The sequence below is a fragment of the Neomonachus schauinslandi genome, chromosome 13 (genome assembly GCF_002201575.2).
Source record: "Neomonachus schauinslandi chromosome 13, ASM220157v2, whole genome shotgun sequence".
Taxonomy (NCBI): domain Eukaryota; kingdom Metazoa; phylum Chordata; class Mammalia; order Carnivora; family Phocidae; genus Neomonachus; species Neomonachus schauinslandi.
The window spans coordinates 81,697,125-81,719,630 of NC_058415.1; the positions used below are offsets into that span (position 1 = coordinate 81,697,125).

At 38.7% G+C, this 22,506-nt stretch overlaps 1 protein-coding gene across 1 annotated transcript in view; it reads right to left on the bottom strand.

Annotated features, from left to right (window-relative positions):
• Positions 1 to 11,222: 11,222 nt before the first annotated feature.
• The window catches only part of RC3H2 (ring finger and CCCH-type domains 2), a 46,585-nt gene continuing 35,301 nt past the window's right edge, over positions 11,223 to 22,506 (bottom strand). The window contains exons 11-21 of the mRNA XM_021691200.1: positions 18,892 to 19,106; positions 17,642 to 18,075; positions 16,877 to 17,047; positions 14,504 to 14,650; positions 13,961 to 14,174; positions 13,422 to 13,506; positions 13,073 to 13,154; positions 12,855 to 12,989; positions 12,496 to 12,603; positions 12,251 to 12,399; positions 11,223 to 11,614 (exon numbers count right to left, since the gene is read on the bottom strand). Of these exons, the coding sequence (XP_021546875.1) occupies positions 11,419 to 11,614; positions 12,251 to 12,399; positions 12,496 to 12,603; positions 12,855 to 12,989; positions 13,073 to 13,154; positions 13,422 to 13,506; positions 13,961 to 14,174; positions 14,504 to 14,650; positions 16,877 to 17,047; positions 17,642 to 18,075; positions 18,892 to 19,106 (1,936 nt within the window). The 3' untranslated portion in view covers positions 11,223 to 11,418. The remainder of the gene's footprint in view (positions 11,615 to 12,250; positions 12,400 to 12,495; positions 12,604 to 12,854; positions 12,990 to 13,072; positions 13,155 to 13,421; positions 13,507 to 13,960; positions 14,175 to 14,503; positions 14,651 to 16,876; positions 17,048 to 17,641; positions 18,076 to 18,891; positions 19,107 to 22,506) is intronic.

Here is a 22,506-nt window from a genome sequence, read left to right on the forward strand (position 1 = left end):
GTTTTTTGATTTTTTTTTAAGATTTATTTATTTACTTAAGAGGGAGGGGGGAGAAAGAGAGCGCGGGAGCGAGCAAGCATAGGGGTGGGGAGGGGCAGAGGGAGAGGGAGAGAGAAACTTAAACAGATTCAGCACTAATTGCAGAATCCAACTCAGGGGCGGGGCTCAGTCTCATGACCTTGAGATCAAGAACTTGAGATGAAGACCTCAGCGGAAATCAAGAGTTGGAGGCTTAATCAGCTCTGCCACCGAGGCATTTCACTTGGATTTTATTTATTTATTTATTTATTCATTCATTCATTCATTCATTCATTCATTCATGAGAGCGCGAGCACGCAATGGGGGTGGGTAGAGGAAGAGGGAGGAGGGACAAGCAGACTCCCTGGTGAGTGCAGAGCCCCACAGCGGGGCGCTAGAGGTGGGGCTCCATCCCAGGACCCTGAGATCATGACCTGAGCCAAAGTCAGATGCCTAAACGACTGGGATTTTTCTTATAGAAGTATTAAAAGTCTAGAGACAGTTTGGGGTGACATTAAGCAGTATGAGCACTGTTTGGAATAACTAGTCTTTTTCTTTCCTTTCTCTTTCTTTTCTCTCTCCACTCTCCTCCCCCCCCCCTTCCCTTCCTTCCCTCTTTTTTGGGGGTATGGAGCCAGTCTGTGGCAATTCAATGTCTTTCTTATTTAGAAATTAAACAGCCTTTTCTTCTTGTATTAATAAATATAAAATCAGTAATACTTCCTTATATAATATTTAGATACATTTCTCTTTAAGTTTTAAAAGTGTTATCTTTAGTGAGGGCTTTAATTTTGTTAACTGAAATTTTCTTTAGATGTTGGGTTGTCTTTAAGGAGCAATTACATTTCTTTTTAGAGTTTTGATTAAAGGATTTGAGAAAAATCAGAAAACCTCTTTGCTTTCGCAGCTTTAGTAACATTTTTTTCTTACACTTAAGTGTATGGAGCCAAATTTCCTCTTTTTTAGAAATATTTGAGTTTTTCTTATTTCATATATATTTTTAATCTCTATAAGCCAATCAGAATGGAGCTCCGCTAATTTTTGAGACCTTATAACAGATGTAACCTTTATTCTGTTAATATGGTGGATTACACTGATTGACTTTCATATGCTAAACTAACTTTACATTCCTGAGATAAACCCAATTTGGATATGATGTATTGTACTTTTTATACGTATGTAACCTTGGTTGGTCTAGCAATAATTTTCCCGTGGGCTTGTCAACATGAAAATTGGTGCCCTCAAGACCTGCTGTCTACATATGTAGTCACCTGAAGGTTTCCTGTCTGCACTGGTGCCCATTACCTCCATGGGTTCCTGTGTAGCTCACCTGTGGTCCAGAGACTTGCTTTCTGCTGGCCAGCAACCAGTTCCAGCCTGGACACATCAGCAGACTTCCCTGCTGTGTGGTGGGCTGAACTTCACCTTCTGCACTGAGGTCCGTACCACAGTCTTGGTAAGGGGGCCTCTTTCCAAGTATGTCCTTCCTTAGGTAGGGTACCATATGGATTCCTCTAAGCCATAGGGTTCCATATGGAATTTCCTTTTATCTTACATTCATTCATTTATTAAATCTTAATAATTCTTTGTATTAAACTTGCCCTGTACGGTTTCTGTCTCCTGTCTAGAGATCAAGAGGTCACTAGGTCTAGTCCACACGTAGGGGAAGGGGATTACACAGAGCATGAATAACAGGAGGTGGGGGTCTTGGGGAGCTATACCAGTTCCTGACTGTGGTCTGGACCAAATGACGCTTCTAAGTAATAATGACAAAAGAGATGGGATGGTGCTTCCAAGATCAGGTTACAAAAGACTGTGAGTTCTTTACAGCGCCCTGCTCCCCACCTCTCTACCCATCCCCTCTCCACCCCCCCCCCCCCCCGCCAGTCCCCACCCTCCCCTCCCCATCTCAGGCTCCTCCTGTTTGCTGCTTGGATGAGCCAAACTACCATATTGATTGTGAGGGGCTCAAGTGGCAAGGAACTGAGGGTAGCCTTCAACGAGAAACTGAGGCCCTCATTCCAACTGCTGGAGAGGAACTGAATCCTGCCAACAATCCAGGAAGTAGGCTTGGGAGCAGACACTTCCCCGGGTGAGTAGGGAGATAACTGAAGCCCCAGCCAACACCTGTGAGACCGGAAGCACAGGACCCATTGAAGTCACACGCAGATTCCTGACCCACAGAAACTGTGAGATAATAGAGGCTGTTACGTTAAGCCACTAGGTTTTGGGGTAATTTGTCAGGTGACGATAGATAACTAATACAAGAGTTATTCCAATTTTCCTTTTGATTTTGTATCTGTTTTGGTAAATTGTACTTTGAAGGAATTTGTCCATTTTTAAGACTACCTAAGTCCAATTTATCCATTTCTTTCAGAGGTAGCCCAAGTACACCAATTTATTTGCTCAAAAAAATACGAGAAACAAAAAACGTATGTCCACACAAAAATATGTATACAAATGTTCATAGCAGCTTTATTTATAATAGTCAAAAATTTGAAACAACCCAAATGTTCTTCAACGGGTGAATGTTTAAACAAAGTGGTACATTTACTACTCAGCAATAAGAAGGAACAAACTATTAATACATGTGACAGTTTGGTTGGATCTCAAGGGAATTAGGCTGAGTGAAAAAAGCCAATCTCAAAAGGTTACATCCTGTATAATTTCATTTATACAATATGCTCAAAATGACAAAGTTATATAGAGAGAGACACATCAGTGGTTGCCAGACCTTAGGGATGAATGAAGATAAGGGAGGGGAATGGATATGAATGTAAAGGGGTAGCATGAGGGATCATTGAGCGAACATTGTTACCTTTTTTTTTTTTCAGTTCTGTTATCTTGGGAGTAGTGGTGGTTCCACAAATCTATGTGCTAAGAGCTACACACACACACATACATGCAAATGAGTGCATGTGAAGCTGATAACATCTGAATAAAGTATGTGGATTGTTACAAATGTCAATTCCCTGGTTTTGCTATTGTACTGTTATGAAAGATGCTATCATTGGGGAAACTGTGTGAAGGGTGCATGGGTCCTCTAGTATTTTTGTAACTTCCTGTGAATCTATAATTACTTCAGAATATAAAGTTTGAAAGAAATAAAAACCCCAGTTGAACTCACCCAGTCTCTTGGGTTAAAATATCTAGTTTAAATAGGTAACCCATCCCCTGCCATGGCTCTCCATCCAGTTTTCACTGAGGTTGACTTTTGAGTAAAGACCTTAAGAAAAGGAATATCTCATCATGAAGATATCCAGTGAGGGTGGGGGAAGGCTTTATCCTTAACAAGCAGAAAAGCCCTATGATGGAAGCACGCCTGGCGTGGTGAGCACCTAAGTGGCCAGTGCGGCCATAGCAAAAAACCAGAGAAGCGGCTTTGGCTTTCACTCTGATGATGATGCATTTGAAGGGTTTTGAGCACAGGAGTGAAATGATCAGACTTCACAGTTTAAAGGGATCACTCTAGCTGCTTGAAGGGAGGCAAGGGCAGAAGCAGAGAGAACAGGAGGCCATTCAGGCTAATTCAGGTGACAGATAATTGTGGCTCAGACCTAGGTGGTGAGAAGGAGTCAAATTCTGAATATATTTTGAAGGTAGAACTGGCAGGATTTGTTGCTGGACTAAGTGGGAGGGACAGTGATCTAGGGGGAAGTAACTGAAACAGGGGAGGGGGGAGAGACTGGAGGTGTAGTTTGGGGAGTGGAGGAATCCCAGACACTCCGTCTTTGACATGTTAAGTTTGAGATGTTTATCAGGGATCCAGACAGGGATGTTGGGCAGCCTGCTCTGCCTGAAACTGTCCACAGTCCTGAGAATTACCACTCCCACCTTACAATATCTCATCAGCTGGTTGTATTATATTCATTCTGGTTGTATTACTCCTCATGATCTAAATTCACCTTTCATTTATCTTTTGTCTATGCCTCCAACTGTAATGTAAGTTTCATGAAGTTAGGGACTAGCTCACTCCTGTATCCTTTAGGCCTTACGTAGTGGATTCTCATAAAGATATCTGCTGAATGTCTCCGAGAACCACACGGGCCTGAACATTTGCTAACGGATGTTATTTAATACCTCGGCTAAGACAGGTCCCAAATCCATTTTCATTCATTACAGCAGTGGTTCCCCAATTTTTTGCACATTGGAAGCACTTGGGGAGCTTTACAAGTACAGATGCCTTGGTGCCACCCCCAGAGATTGTGATTTAATCCGTCTGGGGTTATGTTCTGGGCTTTGGGATTTTTAAAGAATGCCTAGGTGATTGCACCATGCAAGTAAGTTTGGAACCACTGCACTGTGGAACTTTCAATTAAGGTTTTTACCGTCCTCTTTGTTACGGTGCATGCTCATTACTCCAATAGGTACAACAGAGGAGATAAAATCTTCCTGGACTTTCATTTCCTTAAGTTTCCTCTCCTTTGCTTGGATCCACTATCCCTGGTTCTTCCTCTTCCTGATCTATGTTGTCACTCCAGGGCTTACACAATATTACACGTCTCACAAATACGGCTCTCTTCTCAGCAATGAGGTCTGGGACTCTAAGCCAAATCTGATCCACTGTAATGTGTAGATTTCTAGTATCTTCTCTCTACAACAAATCCTGTCAATTGCTCTCTCCTGCTTCTCAGATCCACCTCTCCCTCCATCCCTGCTGGGCCATGCTCTGAACACTTCTTACCTAGACTGCTGACCTGGCTTCCCTGCTGGTGGTCTATCTCCAGCTTCACCTCACTCTACCACCAAAGTGATCTTTCTTAAACCCCAGATTGTTCAGATCATCTAACTTCCAAGACTCCCTAAGTCTTTTTATTATGATATTCAATGTCCTTCATAGAGATCCCTACCTACCTCATCCAGCCATGTAAATTCAGGTAAATTTGCTAAGGTGTCTACCTTGGTTTTCTCATCTGTAAAACAGTGACAGTAAATGGTCCTAGATTTTAATATACCTATAGTGCTTGGAACTGTGTCTGGAATATGGTAAGTGCTCTAAGAGTTAGTTAAGCTATTCCTTAAACACTCCTTCCACTGTAATACAGCTAAAACAGTTCCAACCCCCACCATCAATCACTACTTTCGGGAGGTAGAACAGACTTGAGTCCTGAATTCGGACTCCACTACTTTCTAGCTAGGAGGTCTTGGGTAAGTTACTTAACATCTCAGATACAAAATAGGGATCATAAGATCTACAGTGAAGGACTGTTAAGATACAGAGTGGATTGTTGTGAAGGTAGAGTAGGTGTTTCCCTCTCTCTACCTGGTGACATATTATTCAGCCTACAAAGTCTAGCCAGGGATCATTTCTCAAAGAAGCATCTCCCCTGGCTCACCACCACTACCCCATAGTGTCCCTTCTCAAGTTTCCATACAGCCTACATTAGAACATAGCTCCCCTCAGCTGCTGATTCAGATTTGTCTTTCCCAGTTTCCACACTATGAACTTCCAGAGGAAGAGTTCGTGTTTTATTGACCTTTAACCTTAATGACCAGCACACACTGGGGCTTAAAATGTATCAGCTGAGTGAGTGAGTACAACTAGTCAGGGCCCAGTGAAAATGGTGTTTCAATCCACTCAGGCCAATATCTGTTCATATTCTGAGGTTCCACAGAAGTGTCTTTGTACTTCTATGACACATTAGTTATTTATGAATTTGTCCTATTTCATTCCTCCCCTAGATTGTGATCTGCTAGTATTATCTATGTCCTCATCTGCCATATAGAAAGTACTTTATCTGTATTTGAATAATTGAATTGACTGATTGGATTACAAAATATTTCAACCTCCCTGATCTATTCATTCTTTGAGATCCTTCCCAGGCATGTATGCATGACGTAGGTGATTATTTATTTATTTCATTTATTTATTTTAAAGATTTTTAATTTTAGGGGTGCCTGGGTGGCTTAGTCGGTTAAGCACCTGACTCTTGGTTTCGACTCAGGTCATGATCTCATGGGTTGTGAGACTGAGCCCCGCATGGATCTCCACACTCAGTGGGGAGTCTGTTTGAGATTCTCTCCCTCTGCCCCTCCCTTTCAAATAATAAATAAATCTTTAAAAAAAAAGATTTTTAAGTACAACCCACCCCCCATGTGGGACTCGAACTCACAACCCCAAGATCAAGAGTCCCATGCTTTACTGACTAAGCCAGCCAGGCACCCCAAGGCAGGTGATTATTTAAATCTCAAGGAGTATCCTGGTAGCTTATTTAAGCCAAGAAGTATACCAAGGATATCAATATAACTAAAATGCACCATGAACTTAATATTGACACTAAAACAACTTTTAAGGTGGACAAATAATTTTATTTTGTGCATGCAAATACATGTCAAGTACTGCAAACTTTTCCATCAATTTTCTCTCAAACACTGAAAATCATGATGCTCTATTCTGTGAACAGCCAAAGCTAATATCTCTTCACTTCAGTGCTACAGCAAAAACACACAGAATTCACTCTTTGCTATTCACTATCATCACAACCCTCATTGTTCCATCTCTGCCCTCCCCCCATATACAGGCCTTATAAATCCTAGCCTTGCCCCATTTAATCCTATTCCTATAGCACAAAGGGAAACGTTACAATTTGGAATTCAAATTGAAATAAATGGAATAGAATTTATTCCCATATATATTCCCCATTTCATTGTACAGAATTATTTTAAATTATAGTTTTAAATAGAAGCTGAGTATATGCCTTAAAAATGAGCATTAAATCCATCTTAGAGATGGTGCCTGCTTTTTACATGATGGGTGTACACCATCTTTAATTTCATTTACATTTCAATCGAACAATAGATTTGCAAAGAAAATGTCTAATACAGACGTAAAAATATTCACACTAGAGCTTCACAATCGGTTGTACAATTGACAAACAGGCCTCTTTTCCCGAACTTTCCAGCTAAGCAAATTTATAAAATGTAATCAATGCAACAAGAAAAACATTTCTCTTTCACTTCCAGGGAAAAGAATATGCAATGAACAGTATAAATGCAGACAGCAGTTGCTGCAAGCTAACCACGACACTCCCAGTGGCTGTACAGTGGGTATGTGCAGTACAAATAGAAGCCACGTGTGTTGTATCACAACTACAGTATAATTGTTTGCCCAGCTAAGAGAATGCATGCACTTCCATGCCTTGGGTTATAAAGTGAGGCCTAATTCTCGACAGATTGATGGAGTATATGCAAATGACCTTGGCTTTTGGCAGTACTAAGTGCAGCCAGTGTCTATGTTCCACTGGTTTGAGGATATTTTTAAAATTTTATTTAAAAAAAGAAAAAGTTGCCAATTTCGGATTTGGGGAGATAACTGCTCTTGGAGTAGAAATAAGACTCCACTCAAATGTGGGGTGTTCTCATCAGTCGCCTTGACTCCTTGTATTCCCTTGCCAGCAAAGGGATACAAAGAAACTGCTAGTATGAAGGAATAACTAGCAAATGTATTCAATTTATCCAGAAAATGGGATACTCCTTGAGCACGTTCATTTGTGTTCTGCTTGCAGAAGGGGTTCTTATGAAGGAGTTACAGTAAGTGATCCCATCAATACTCTTCAATCACTAAAACACAAGGAAAGTTCTCCCAGGAAACTAGTACATAGTTGCAACGCAACTTTTCCCTTTAACTGCTCAGTTACCAATACTGGTGACAGTCTGCTCAGAAAACGACACAGAGAGGCTAGGGAAGAAATATTCAGATTCAAAGTTAAAATCATATGCTGAACCTGATCATTACAATTCCACCCGTCAACCAAACAACATGGGCTTTAACATCTAAGATGCAAGAGCAAGCTAGATGGTTTTTAGAACAATGTTTTCAAATGTTTAAATGATCCCATTTTAAATTCCTAGAAATTGCTGTGCATCCTGTGATTTTCTCAAGGCAGCATGTAAAATTGGGATGTGCTTTATATACTTTGAATCAACTCGAAATTTGAGTGAAAGTGACTAGATCCATACAAATGGGGTATTTCAGTTCTCATATAGGAGGTGAGGTTTCTTTTATTCTCTTGTGAGAGTAAATAACTACTAGGAAAAAAATCAGTGCACTGACCCAGTGAAGTACTACCTTCTCTTGAAAATTCTAACACACAAACTCCACGCATGACGTTGGCTTATCAGATGGTACCGAAAGGAAGTCATGGCAGGAAAGGCAAGGGAATCTGCTCTGCTCAGGTACCAACTAGACGAAATACATACATCATTTTCTCAGGTTTTAGAAAATGAATTGGACACTACAAAAGAGAACTACTGAGGCTACATTCACAGAACCTGAATGAGGCACACGGCCTTCAGAGTGGGACTCAGAAATGGAAAAACAAAAACACAAAAAGTAAAACAAACGCCCCACCATTTTCCCACTTTCCAGACCTCAGACTACTTTTTCCTAATTAGACCACAGGCACCATATGCAGTTTAATTACCAGCATTACACCTTTCCTCTATTGCCTTATATACTGATTTCAAACATATGTACATCACAACATGTTGGTAAAAGGGTCAAATGACAAGGAATGCACCCAATTTTAAAAAGTCACATCCTCGGTCTGATTTATATATATATTTTTTCCTCCATGACATCAGGGAGTAACTTTTTGAAGAAGGATCAGAAAAATTGCTCTTTCTTCTAAAGGGGCAGAGAACCAATGTCTTTCCTTATGTGAAACCCACCATGAGAAACAGAAGATGGTCACTACACAGATAAAGGATGCAATACAGAATAATCCCAACACAGAAACAATTCCTATGTTGTTAGTGAGAACGAGAGTAAGTTTTTAAGAACAGGGAGTTACTGTTTTATGGGATCACCTGCTGCAAGACAAGCATTATTTTAATATAAATGTTCTGAGACATACCTGGCAGGTATATACATACACTGATGCAAATGTAATTTCACTGGACAAGTAGGCAAACACCTAAGCAGTTTATCCCAAACCCCTCCAGCAGAGCACAACCAAGTTTCAAAATTTCAATTTTAAAATTAAAAAGATAAGGTTAAATACACAAGATCAATTTATGTAGTATATATTCACCCTCAGAACGTGCTGAAGATGTTTTGCGTAGTTCTGTTGCACAGAGGGTTCTTTCCCTGAGGGCACATAAGGAGCTCTCAAACTGTTAATAGGTCTCTATTTTGTAACAAAATAGCAATTTTAAAATCTTAAAAAAAAATACATTACCTTCAACATGGAAGATCTCACTATTTAAATATCCATGAAATAGACATACTGGTTTGCATATCCTTTTTGGAAATACAAACAGCAAATAAAGTACATTGGAAGCATTTTAAATGTAATAAGCGCATATTTATAGAAGGGTTCTGATATAAATTATATAACAATCATGTTCCTGTAATATCCTAGGCTAATTTATAATGTCAGAAATAAGTTAATGTAACATGGTTTAAAACTCTTGTTCCTACTCATTTCAGGTTACAGAGTGAAATAAATAAAATGTTTTGTAGGGAGAGGGAGCACTGGCCATGGCAAAAAGGTACAGTACTAACCGAAGGAAACGAAGTCAAGGCTACTGTGCTGTTAGGCTACAAACAAACATCTTCATACATCTGAATATTAAATAAATGTGTAAGATCTTCCATACTGACACCAGAATATCAAAACTACCCCTTTGTTTCTCAGGTATATTTACAACTTATCAGTCACCTTATGAGCATGTTCATTAAGACAGGTATCAAACACCAGTATTTACTCATTCTGATCAAGAAATTTCAGGGAAATGTCAACCCTCCCGCCCCTGGAAATGTGCACAAAACTTTTTATCAAAATCTTATCTGATACAATGCTGTGGTTTTGTAAAACAACTAAATAGCTCAGACGACCAATAACATGATCCTGTTTAAGCATCTTGCTAGCAGGAAAAGCCCTTACATACAGTACACCTGGTGAAAGATCAGCTTGGCTTAAAATATTCCAGTACAATTTTCAGAGTAAACAACTTCACAGAAGTTAATTAAAAAAATAATAATAAAAGTCAAACTAATCTCAAAGAAACCAGGGGGAAAACAAAGAGACAAACTATAGGTAAGATCACCAGAAAGGAATGCCCAGCTTTTGTTTCCAAATGTTGACTGAAATTTAGGTTTCAGTAAAATACCTCCCACAAATCTGGGGCATGGCTGGTTGAACATACTGCATACTTCCAGATGCCAGGTCCAAACACTTTTCAGTCACATTTAGCAGGGCAGAAATTATTCATGTTTCTAAGTATGAATAAAGGTTAGCCAATGTTCTATTATTACATGGTTCATAGTCTTATCAACCTAACAGTCAGAAAACAAGGAAAATTAACCCCAACATGAAGTAACAATAAACAATATTTAACCAAGATATTGCAATGAACATCCAAATTAATTAGTTTAAATTAAAAAAAAAAAAACAAAAACAAAAAACCAGCAATACCATCTTGTTAGTCAGTGCAAACGCTACATACAGGGTTTTCTCAAGAAAGCTGAAAGCACCTGATTCTTTTGCCAAGTCATCAGATTCAATAATGTACAGGCTTAAATCTGCATTTTAAAAAACTGCCATTACATTAGTGCATAATTTATCAAAATTGTAAAAACGATTCTGCATAACTTAGGAGAATTTAATATCTAGTACATCAGCTGAAAGACTTAGGCACTTGGTTATATATTTAATTACTTACTTCAACAAGTAGCCTGTGTATAAATATTAACAAAGCAGAAACTATTCTTGAAAAATGGAAAATTTAAAAAAATTTCAATGCTACAGATAAAAGCACTGCACCACACTCCTACATATAATGCAGTAAAGAAAGCTAGTATATAACCCTGTAAAATTCTATGGTAAGAACATCTAACTCCACTCTTCAAAGTAAAAGAAAGAAAGAAAGGAAGAAATAAGGAAAAGAAAGAAAAAGAAAAAAAATCCATGCAAAGTCCCATGAAAAAGATAAATAAAGCAGCTGGAATGAGATGGAAATTTCTCTCAGCAAAACATAAAATAGAAATAAATAAGTTAATTAAGTCTACTTTCACTAGATGTATCATTGTAGGATCCTGCTAGTTTAATAACTGAGTTGTTAATTTTCTATAGAAGCCATTTAAAATAGGAAATGGCTCAGTTACTGCACCGGATTGCTACAAACTCATAAAAAGCTGCTTGAAGCTTAAGTTAAATGTCCAAATTCCAATCACCTCTGGAAAGTGAACGTGTTACCCTAGTAAAGTAAATTTTCTTTTTTTTTTCATAATGCTAACGCAAGAGGGCTTGAAGTATCAAAGAGTCCACAGGAAATGGATGCCCCCCGTAATATCTTTTTTTAAAAAAAATATACATTATATAATATATATTATATATATAAAAAGCTAGTGTAAATGCTTCCATGGTATGGTCACAAATTTGAAAGATGAACCTCCTTTCAGCTGTTAACCATCTTCCCATTTGCAACAGGTTTTAAAAAGTCGTTTTTATCTTCAGACATAACATGAGTTTTCAGAATGAGGTTGCCAACACTGACAGACGTGGTGATGGGGAGGCAACTTGCATTGCTAATGGACACTGGGAGTGGCTGGCTAAAGCAAGAAGTTACCGGCAGAATTGTTTTTTGCTCCTCCCTGGGAGAAAATAAATGACATTGAAAACAAATTAGCTTTAAGTGAAAACTTTAAAGAACAACCATACATGCTTAATACAAGTTGTAACAACCTTAAGAGCCCCTAGCAAAAGCATGTCTTTATCACTAAAAAGTATCAGCACTCACTAAAAAAGTTCCATTTTCCAAAAATCGTATTAAAAAAATTAAAGTACTGGTTAATTTAAGGCCAACAAACTATCAAGTTCAAGACTAACCCATATTTTTGGCAGTAATTATATAAAATGGCAATATTAAATCCAAGAATATCTTAACATGAATTTATTAAAAAGGGAAACCCTACATCTAGGTTTTAATTCTCCATTTTGCCATCTAGAAATCTGCCTACCAGACTGAGAAGTATAACCTGATGCTGGAGCATGAGGACAAACTTTCATCCCAACGAAAAGCAAGTTTCAGGCGACTTAAGTGGGCTACTTTGTTTGTTCAAATTTACCTCTTCTTTCCTAAAAATCCAGACTGACCCAATCATTGTCCTATTACACAGAGTCTTCCCCTTGCAGGATAAAGCCAAAAATGCATTTAACACTGCATCTATTTCTCTTTAAATATTCAGAGCCTATGTCCACTGGTTAGGAATTATCTATCTAACACTCACAGAATCACATGGTCTTCACCTAAACTCTGTCTCTTCTGCTCCAGTGGCTCCTTTTGGTGCTGCTGGACCGGATGCCCATTTTCCACTGCTGTTCCATTCAGCAATTGATCATTTTGAGGACTGATACCAAGCTGTATGTCCAGGATCTCCTAAGAAAATAAAATGTTAATCCTTCACTATGAAAGCACTTTATACTTTCATTTCCAGTGGAATAAAGCCTCCTAAATACTAATTGTAGTACTTACTTCAATTTGTTCACCTTGTCCATCAGGTTCATCAGTATCAAGTGCCGAAAGCTCTAACTCAATATCCCTATCAGGCTTAGTATCGCTTGCATCTTCTGTATAATCACTCTGTAATTAAGAAAAATGCTGATTTTATACCTGTGGAGGCTGGGGTTTCCCTTTTAGATTAAAATGGGAATCCCAATGATTGAAATAAAGAATTATATAAGAAATCTGGTACTACAATTTTATTTCTATTCAGAGTTTTAAAAGCAATCATCCACCATAAAAAGGCACACTAACATGCACTAAGTAATGGCAGAAACCAACACAACAGCAACCAGCAAATACATTAAGCATGAAGCTGGGAGAAGCTTTACCTCTCCATTTCTCAGTTCAATTTCCTTGCTTAGAAGATTTAAGCTAAGGTGACGGCCTTCATCCAGGGAATTCCACTTCTGTTGCATGGCCAGAGCATTGGCCTCCCTCTGAAGAAGCAATGAGTTACTCTTGGCCTACAGGAAAGGAAAAAAAAAAGTAAAGTTAGCTTCTAACTGCCATTTTTAAAGAATTCAAAGCTGAGCAACACAGAGCCTACCTGCTGAAGTTCAATGCTCAAAAGGTCTCCAGTACTGGAATGCTTTCGATGACCGGATAAATCGGTAACAATGAATCTGTCCCTTTAAAGAGAAACATGTTTACAATTATAAAAGTGAAATCAGGAAGCACCTAAAGCAGTAATGGCCATATGCCATATGTGTTTTCAGTAATGTATCAACCCTGAAAGTTTCAGTTGTCATTCCAAATGTAAATTTTTTTCAGAAATTTGTTATATAGCTAAAATCATCAAAGCATACTTCATGAATAATTGGGGGGTAGGATCTATACTCTGAGGATAACGTACAGTCTGAGAATAGAGAATCCAAGAGAATTAAGAGTAACATTACCGTTCAATATAGTGTGCTGATGATGTGGCCTCGTTACCATATGAACTCCACCTTGAATCAACAGCATTGACATAAGGAACATAATCTATAGAAATGCAGAAAAAAATAATGATCACAAAAGTGAAAAATCAGTATATAAATGTGAACATATATATATATATATTTTTTAAAGATTTTATTTATTTATTTGGGAGACAGAATGGGAGAGAGAGCATGAGCAGGGGGAGAGGCAGAGAGAGAGGGAGAAGCAGGCTCCCCGCTGAGGAGGGAGCCCGATGCGGGACTTGATCCTGGGACTCCAGGATCATGACCTGAGCTGAAGGCAGTTGCTTAACCAACTGAGCCATCCAGGTGCCCTGTGAACATATATTTTTAAGAAAGGATCTCTATTTTATCTAACCAGCCATATTCTTCTGGCTAAACCATGTAATTCTGAGTTTTCTGGGATTATTAATGGAGGGAAATGTTCTGTACCTCACAAAATGAGGATTAAAAAGCACAGTGTTAGAACATATCAGTATTAGTTAAAGGGGGATTACCTGATACACTGATAGGCTTAGTGGCACTTCCTTGGGAAGCAGTGGCCTGGACAGGATCCGTGGTATGGTAACCTGTACGTGAAGATCTGGAAATTGCACCCCATTTTGAGATGATAGGTCCATCACTAAATGGAATTATTGGGTCTTCTTCTTTTGTCCTTCTCTGGGTTTCAAATAAATGCACTCTTCTCTTAACATCTCCACTGTCCAGGTCCTGCATAAACCAAAGAAAATCAATAAAGGGATTGCTGGCAATTACTTCAGCTAGTAGTACAGATTAATGCTTTCAAAAGACATGTAATTAAGTTTTCTGGTAAATTTAACACTAGCTATAGATCTCAATGGTAATCCAACATCTATTTTAAACCACCGAACTATGCTCAAATAATTTAAACATCAAATGCAATTTATTTCAGACTTACCTAAATATAACTCTGCTGCTTACAGAGGAGTTATATAGCAACAATATGAAGACGAAAGCATTCAATCACTCTAAAACTTCAGTCAACATGCATGATATCCCCCCGCCCCCCCAAATCATACCATTAATACAGCATTTGAATTAGCAATTACATCTCTGGGCTCTGAATCGATGGCATTTATACAGGAGCCTATGGTGCCACAAGACCAGGGAGAATAATGAGAAAGATGATCTTCTTCAAATTTTGTACCACTCACACTCTCAGAGAACTGATTAAAAAAAAAAAGGCATAGTCAATTGGTACAAATCAAACTTGTAACTAATACAAAGTAACAATTATAGAATATACAGGACTTCATACTGAACAATTAAACCTTCCATAATTAATATAAAAAACTGTCATTAGTAACAAGTAGTATCTATATTCTTTGTGTTTACATTATTCATTAATAGAAAATAGAATGACTTCTGTTTTTACTTTGTTCTTTCAGTACTCATAAGAAACTCCTGACCGATACCATCAAAACCAATCAACAAATATTTACAGCATGCCTCAAATATGGACAAGGTACTCCAAAAAATGAAAAAAGCAAAAGAAAACACATACACACACCACAGTCCATAGTGGTAGTTTATCATTCTCTTGAGAAAAGACCAACATGAGACTGTGGGAATAGGGGCGCCTGGGTGGTTCAGTCGTTAAGTGTCTGCCTTCGGCTCGGGTCGTGATCCCGGGGTCTTGGAATCAAGCGCCGCATCGGGCTCCCTGCTTGGCGGGAAGCCTGCTTCTCCCTTTCCCACTCCCCCTGCTTGTGTTCCCTCTCTTGCTGTCTCTCTCTGTCAAATAAATAAATTAAAAAATCTTAAAAAAAAAACTATGGGAATATAACGGATAAACCACGCAGGATTTAAAAAAAAAAAAAACAACAACACTCAAAGGCAGCTTTCTGGAACTAGAAGTGGACAAATTTTAAAGGGACTGTCAAAATTATTATAGGATCAGAATATTAAAGTTGTAATAATCATTAAATCTAGTTTACTGATTGTACAGATACAGAAAGCCAAGGCCAAAAAGGTTAAATTACTTATACGAAGTCATATTGCTAGCAAACAGCTGAGCTGAGTGTCAGGGAAATAATTTTTTTTTTTTAAAGTAATCTCTACACCCAATGCGGGGCTTGAACTCATGACCCTAAGATCAAGAGTCATATGCTCTACCGGCTGAGCCAGCCAGGCTCCCCAGGGAAATACTTATTTCTTACAGTAAAGTATAAAAAAATGTAAATACATTTTTGTATCAAGTAAGTGGCAACTCATATTACACTGTTGTCAAGATGTTTAGCTGCTTTGAAAAAGTCTAAGTTTTTTTTTTTGTAAAGATTTTTTAAAAATTTATTTACTTGAGAGACAGAACGAGTTGGGGAAAGGACAGAGGGAGAGACAGATTCCCCACTGAGCAGGAAGCCCAACAAGGGGCTCGACCCCAGAACCCTGAGATCATGACCTGAGCTGAATGCTTAACCAACCAAGCCATCCAAGTGCCCTAAAGAAGTCTAAGTTTGATGAGAAATTTGGATCTAGTTTAAAAATTCAATGGTTTATTGAACTACTTATGGATGAAAATATAGGTCTAGGATTACTTCAAAATAATACAGAGGGAAGAGGGGTTGTACAAATGAAACAAGACTGGCTAAGCAGATAATTAGGGGTGATGGGTACATGGGGTTTATTATATACTATTCTCTCTACTTTTTATGTGTTTGAAATTTTTCATAATAAGATTTTAAGAAGTTTTTTATATTAGAGCCTGTAGGAATGGGAAATAAACCAAACTAGAGGAAGTAAAAAAAAAAAAAAAAAAAAAAAAAAGGTTTTTTAAAAAAAAAAAAATACTAAAAAAAAAAGGGCAAAGGGCACACTGAAATGATCCTAGTACAAAAACTTGTTTTGTAACAAGAACAACAGTTAACAGTGACGGAAAACTGCACAAATAAAACAGTAGGCATTTCTGCACCTTTTGTGAAGTAGGGAAGAAATGCCTCTGCCAGATTTACTACCTGGGCAAATTACTTAATTTCTCTGAGTAAGATTCCTAAAAAAAAATAGAGATTTAATACCTGCCCCCTAAGATTTTTGTGAGAATTAAATAAAATAGCATTATGTCAATGCTTAGTACAGTGCCTGGCACAAGTAGGTGCTCAATAAATGGTAGATATACATCTTATTAATTAAAACCAGAAAAACAATGAGAACTACACTGCTGGAAAGACTCAATTCTTGGTGGGAAGAGGATTGTGATTTCATGGTCTTCTGAGTCTGACAATGCCTAACTGTACTGCTCATTACATGCTCAGTGTTCACGGAACTAAGCAGACTCGACTGCACACCAAACCACTGCAAAATGGCCAACACAGCTAAGCCTGGTTTGAAGGAGTGCTCTGAGGTCAGGTGTCTGACCTGTCCTTGCAACATGAAGTGATTAAGACCTTTCTTACATCAGTGCGAAAGTCTACACTGAATAGAGGAGAAGGTGGTGTTGGTGACTGTGTTGCCACAGGAAGAGTTGAAGAGACAAGAGGTGCTTTCTGAGTGTGGTACTGTGCCCACTGCTCTGGCTTTCTTCTTATCTGCTCCTCGCAACTGGTCTTCAAATGACCACAAGGTTCCTAAGGGGGGATAAAAGAAACAATCTTAATCATCTAGGGAGCAGTAAATAAATTTAACTATGCTCTGCGGAAATAATGTTAACAGTTTATTATATCGTTGGGACCAAAAAAAAGAAAAAATACCGTAGGGAAGTCACTTTAGTCTGTTCTCCACACATTTAAATGAAAGGGTTAATACTGAGTCCAGTGATGTTAAAAGTAATATCCGAGCACTCAGTTTTTCTGGTTTAGGGAAGTCATTTCTACCTACATGGGGTTACTGAAAATAGGCTCTGTCCTATTTTGGAGATTTCTTTTTACTTGGCCCTCAGTTTCCTATCCAAGCATAACATTTATTGAGCATTAATATGTATCAGGTCCCATTCTAAGGGCTTTTTCTGATTTAATCCTCACAACAGCCTTATGAGGTAGGTACTACTATCACTGCCACCAGACGTGAAGAACCTGACACAGAGAAGTCATGTAACTTCTGTCCGTCACACAATTCATAAGTGGAGGAGCCAGAAACGGTACCAGGGTGGTGTCCCTGTGTGTGACAGCAGGCTCTTACCCACCACATGACAGTAGTGCTCTCCTATTTCCGTCATCACTTACCCTTGGTAAAGGCACACTTGTCCTTGGCTCGCTTGGTGGCTGACAAGCCACGGAGTAATATGCATCTAGTGAGTTATATCTGTCTCGCAAGGACGCCTGGTAAACAGACGAGGGCATCACGTCCATTGGAGGTAAGGAACTGCTCCGAATAATGTCGTCTCGCGGGTACACCGGTGGGCGCCAGATGCGCCTGCTGTCATACACAGGCGCGTACATTCCAGAAGGTACTGGAGGAACTGGTCCGTATGGCTGCGGAGGAGGGGGCTGGTAAGGAGAAGAACTCATTCGATCTCGAGGGGAAAATGTGCTGTACTGATCGGCATATGGCATAGAAGCAGGTGGGAGGGAGGACTCTGGAACATGACTGGACCTCACAAAGCGAGGAACACAGGGAGCCACACCGGCTGGCACCGTTGGAGGGGGTGCGTAGTAGCCTTGAAAATCAGAAAGAGGAATACTTAATGTAATCTCAGTAAAATCCAACATTTTACAAAGGTTTAAGTCTAAAGCAGCCTTTAATGTGGGAAAAGAAAGTAAGCTTTGAACCTTAATTACCCCTGCTTTAGAAAGAAACTACATACTTTCAAGACATAACTACTATATGAAAATCATTAAAGTTCACTATTTTGTTAAACTGCTCCTCAAAAACCCAAGACAGAGCTATTAACAGATGGCTGGTAAGTTTCCTTCTAGGGCATCTATTGCCACAGGTTTTGGATTAAGTAATTAGTTACATTATTGACTCCTAACTTTTGGGGAGCAGAGATTAAAGAGCTTTCAAAATCTATGTAAGTTGTGCATTGTCTTTCCGAAATTATACATAAGTATATATAAGCCAAACATTCTGCAAACTGTTTCAAAGGATTCACAAAACTCCCTGAAGTTCATCCATGGACCCTAAATTTGATGCATAGGAAGGAGAATCTTAAAACTATTGACATGTAGAATCATCAATTCTTAGGGCAGAAAGAAAACTTAGTCCAAAGCATTAATTTTTTTTTTTTTTTTTTTTTTTAGTAGGCTCTATACCCAACAAGGAGCCCAACACAGGGCCTAACTCATGACCCTGAGATCAAGACCTGACCTGAGATTTAAAGCTGGACGCTTAACCAACTGAGCCACCCAGGCACCCCAATTAATTTCTTAATGTAGATATTCTAGGTACGTGATTAAGTGATTCACTTACTTACCTAAGGACAACAAATGTTATATTACAGTTTTTTTTCTTAGAACTATCTAAAATTACTTACCTGTCTGTGGGTACTGTGGGACTTCAAAGGGTATCTGAGTCCTTGGATCTTGAAAATACTGAATGTTTTCAGAGTGCTGAGGATATACTGGTACTCTAGTTATAAATGGGCTGGATTTTGGAGGCACAGAATTCAGCTCTGTTCCAACATTAGAAGGCCCAGCTGAGGTAGCCGCTACATTACTTACAGGAGTCTTGGGTGGAGAGCCAATTTTACTGGAGAGAGAATTTATCAAGAACAAAGAATAAATCACTGTCTGTTAACTGTTGTCTTCCTCAGAAGGAATTTTTCATAAAATTATATAGTGAAACCACTAATAGGAAAAACTTTAGGTACTTCCATAGCGAAAAATTAGGCAATGAATTTCATTGCCACCTTCCACTGCTCATTCATAGAATCATAGTAACAGATCTCATATTCTGGTGAAGGCAAAAAGAAATGCAAACAAATCCCAGGCACTAATGTGACCCATCAATCCCTTTTTACTCATTCTTAAACAACATATTTTTCCTAGAGAAAATAAAAAAAAATTACTCAGTTCTCAACAGAAGCAATATACAGTTAACCCTTGAACAACACAGGTTTGAAATGCACAGGTCCACTTACATGCAGATTTTTTTCAATGAATACAGTACTATAAATGTATTTTCTTTTTTTTTTAAATACTTTTTTTTTTTTAAGTAAACTCTACCCTCAATGTGAGGGTCAAATTCATGACCCTGAGATCAAGAGTTGCATGTTTTACTGACTGAGCCAGGCACCCCTCCTTATGTTTTCTTAATGACATTTTCTTTTCTCTAGCTAACTTTACGGCAAGAATACAGTACATAGTATATATAACCTATAAAATCTGTGTTAATCAACAATATGTTATCGGTAAGGCCCCTGGTCAACAGTAGGCTATTAATAGTTATGTTTTTGGGAAGTCAAAACTTGCACTCGAAATTCGGACTGCACAGGGGTTGTGTTGTTCAAGGGCCCACTGCAGTCCACCAGAATTCTTTGGGACAAAGAAGACAGACTGTAAAAGAAAGGTTGTTCTATTAAGAGCTAGATAGACATTTTGAAATGTAAACTCCTTGAGAAAAGGCCATTTTTGTCCTTTTGGGGAGGAAGGGGCAGAGGGAGAGAGAGAGAATCTTAAGCAGGCTCCAAACCCAGCACAGAGCCTGACGTGAGGCTAAATCTCACAACCCTGAGATCAAGACCTGAGTCAAAATCAAGAGTTGGATGCCTAACCCACTGAGCCACCCAGGGGCCTCATTTTTGTCCAGTTTGTTAATTGCAGTCTCTCCAGATTTTTGTTAAGTGTTATATCTACAAGAATTCCTGGCACACAGTAGTTCCTCAGTAAATATCTGTTGAACAAATGAAACAGTTCCTGCCACATAGTAGGTAGTCAGTAAATAACTAGTGAATGATCAAAATGCCAATATATGGTTACTCATTAAACTGAATACATAAACTTATTATTTTTTTTTAAACAAAGGATTTTCTTTGTTGAGTCACCAAGCAATCAGCTCCAGAGGATCTCATCATGGCTTTCTTATGTCCTATTAAGAAGGACGTCCAACTTTAGGGCACCTGGGTGGCTCAGTCAGTTAGGCATCTGCCTTTGGCTCAGGTCATGATCCCAGGGTCCTGGGATCGAGCCCACATTGGGCTCCCTGCTCAGTGGGGAGTCTGCTTCTACCCTCTCCCTCTGCCCCTCCTCCCTGCTTGTGCTCTCCCTCTCTCAAATAAAATCTTTAAAAAAAAAAAGTCCAACTTTAAGAGCTTAGATATGTGGTGGCTCCAGAAAATGCACTTGTTAATGATGCAGGAATTCAGTATGCTGCATCCCAAGTAGAGTAGAGGGTTTTTCTCAAACTAGAGAAGCCCTTTTAAAGCTAGAATATAAACAAGGAGTATGGGCTGCTTTTAAGTCTAACACAGCAGATTAGTCTAGCAGATGTTTACTTCTATGTGTAAAATGAAAATAACTAAGGAACTGTGGGTAATAATAGTAGATACAAATTTACTGACTTACAGTTTAAAGATATTTTAAGGCTATGTTTATTCTTTGCAGTTAAAGGCAACAAGGAAAATAATTAGGATTTCCTTATAACAGTAATATACTAACTTTTATTGAGCAATTACTGAGCACATTCCAGGCACTACGCAATGTGCTTTACACAGGTTTTCTGGTCCTTCCATATCAAAATGTTATATACTATAAAATTTGGATAAGTACTTTGAAATGGCAAATTTTTAGACTTGTCAGCAAAAAGGTATTAAAATCCATGACAAGATTCATAGATTCATAGCCTCATGAAATCGTGCAAACTATCTGTAAAAATCAGACTTAAGGAAAACGCTAGCCTTCAGTCACATTCCAGTCAGGCAGCTAGATTCCTACAGCTGTAGCCTACAGGACTTTCAGGATTCTAGGCTCTTCCGCAGCATGCCTCTCCTGCGTACATGATTTTGCCTGTGATGCTTCCTGTACTGAGGAGTCCTTCCTTCCCAGCTATCCATGTTTCTGGAACTAGCCAGGTATTCTCTAAGGAGCCTTCCACAGTGACTTCCTGCAGAATGGTATTCTTTTTTTGTGTTCTAATAATACTTGGAACACAACTCCATTATAGTACCTCTCAGAATATATTGTGTGGTCTGTTTACATCTGCATCCCAAACCACACTGTAAGTCCCATCTTAGAAGCAGGGAGTAGTATTATCTAGTTCATTTTCATTACATTTCCACCAAGTGGCTGGTGTTGGGTACGTGGAATATCCATAATTTTTGAATGAATGATTTAGATTTTTTTTTTTAAGATTTTATTTATTTATTCATGAGAGAGAGAGAGAGAGACAGAGGCAGAGGGAGAAGCAGGCTCCCCGCGGAGCAGGGAGCCTGATGCAGGACTCGATCCCAGGACCCTGGGATCATGACCTGAGCCGAAGGCAGACGCTTAACGAACTGAGCCAGCCAGGCGTCCCTGATTAAAATTTTTCAAAGTTTTTTCCCTAGTCTTATCATTTAAAAAACTGAGATATAATTTACCTTTTGAAGGTATACAATTCAGTGATGTTCTGTATGTTCACAAGGATGTACAAGGACCATCACCACTAATCCTGAGACACTTCCATCAGCCCTGAGAGAAATCTCTCCTTGTTAGCATTCACTCCCCAGCCCGACAACCACTCATTTACTTTAGGTCTCTATGGATTTGCCTATTCTGGACAATGACATAAATGGAATTCTGTAATATATGGCCTTTTATATCTAGCTTCTTTCACTTAACATAGTTTTCAAGGTTCACCATACTGTAGTATGTACTAGTACTTCACTCCTTTTTTATGGCTGAATACATTCCACTGTATGGTTATAAAACAGTTCTACGTTACCTTGCCAAAACCCTTCAAAAGTTCGTTTTCTAAACATATATGTAACACAAGGTCTCCATAATCTGGTGCCAACCTATCTATCTAATCTTATTTTAACCAGTCCCTAACAAAACTTTCAGTTCTAAAGGGCTGGTCTCTTCAATATTCCATATAATTACCTAGTATTACATTATCATATTACATATAATTTTCTAGAAGGCATATAATAAACACTGACAAGGGCAACAAA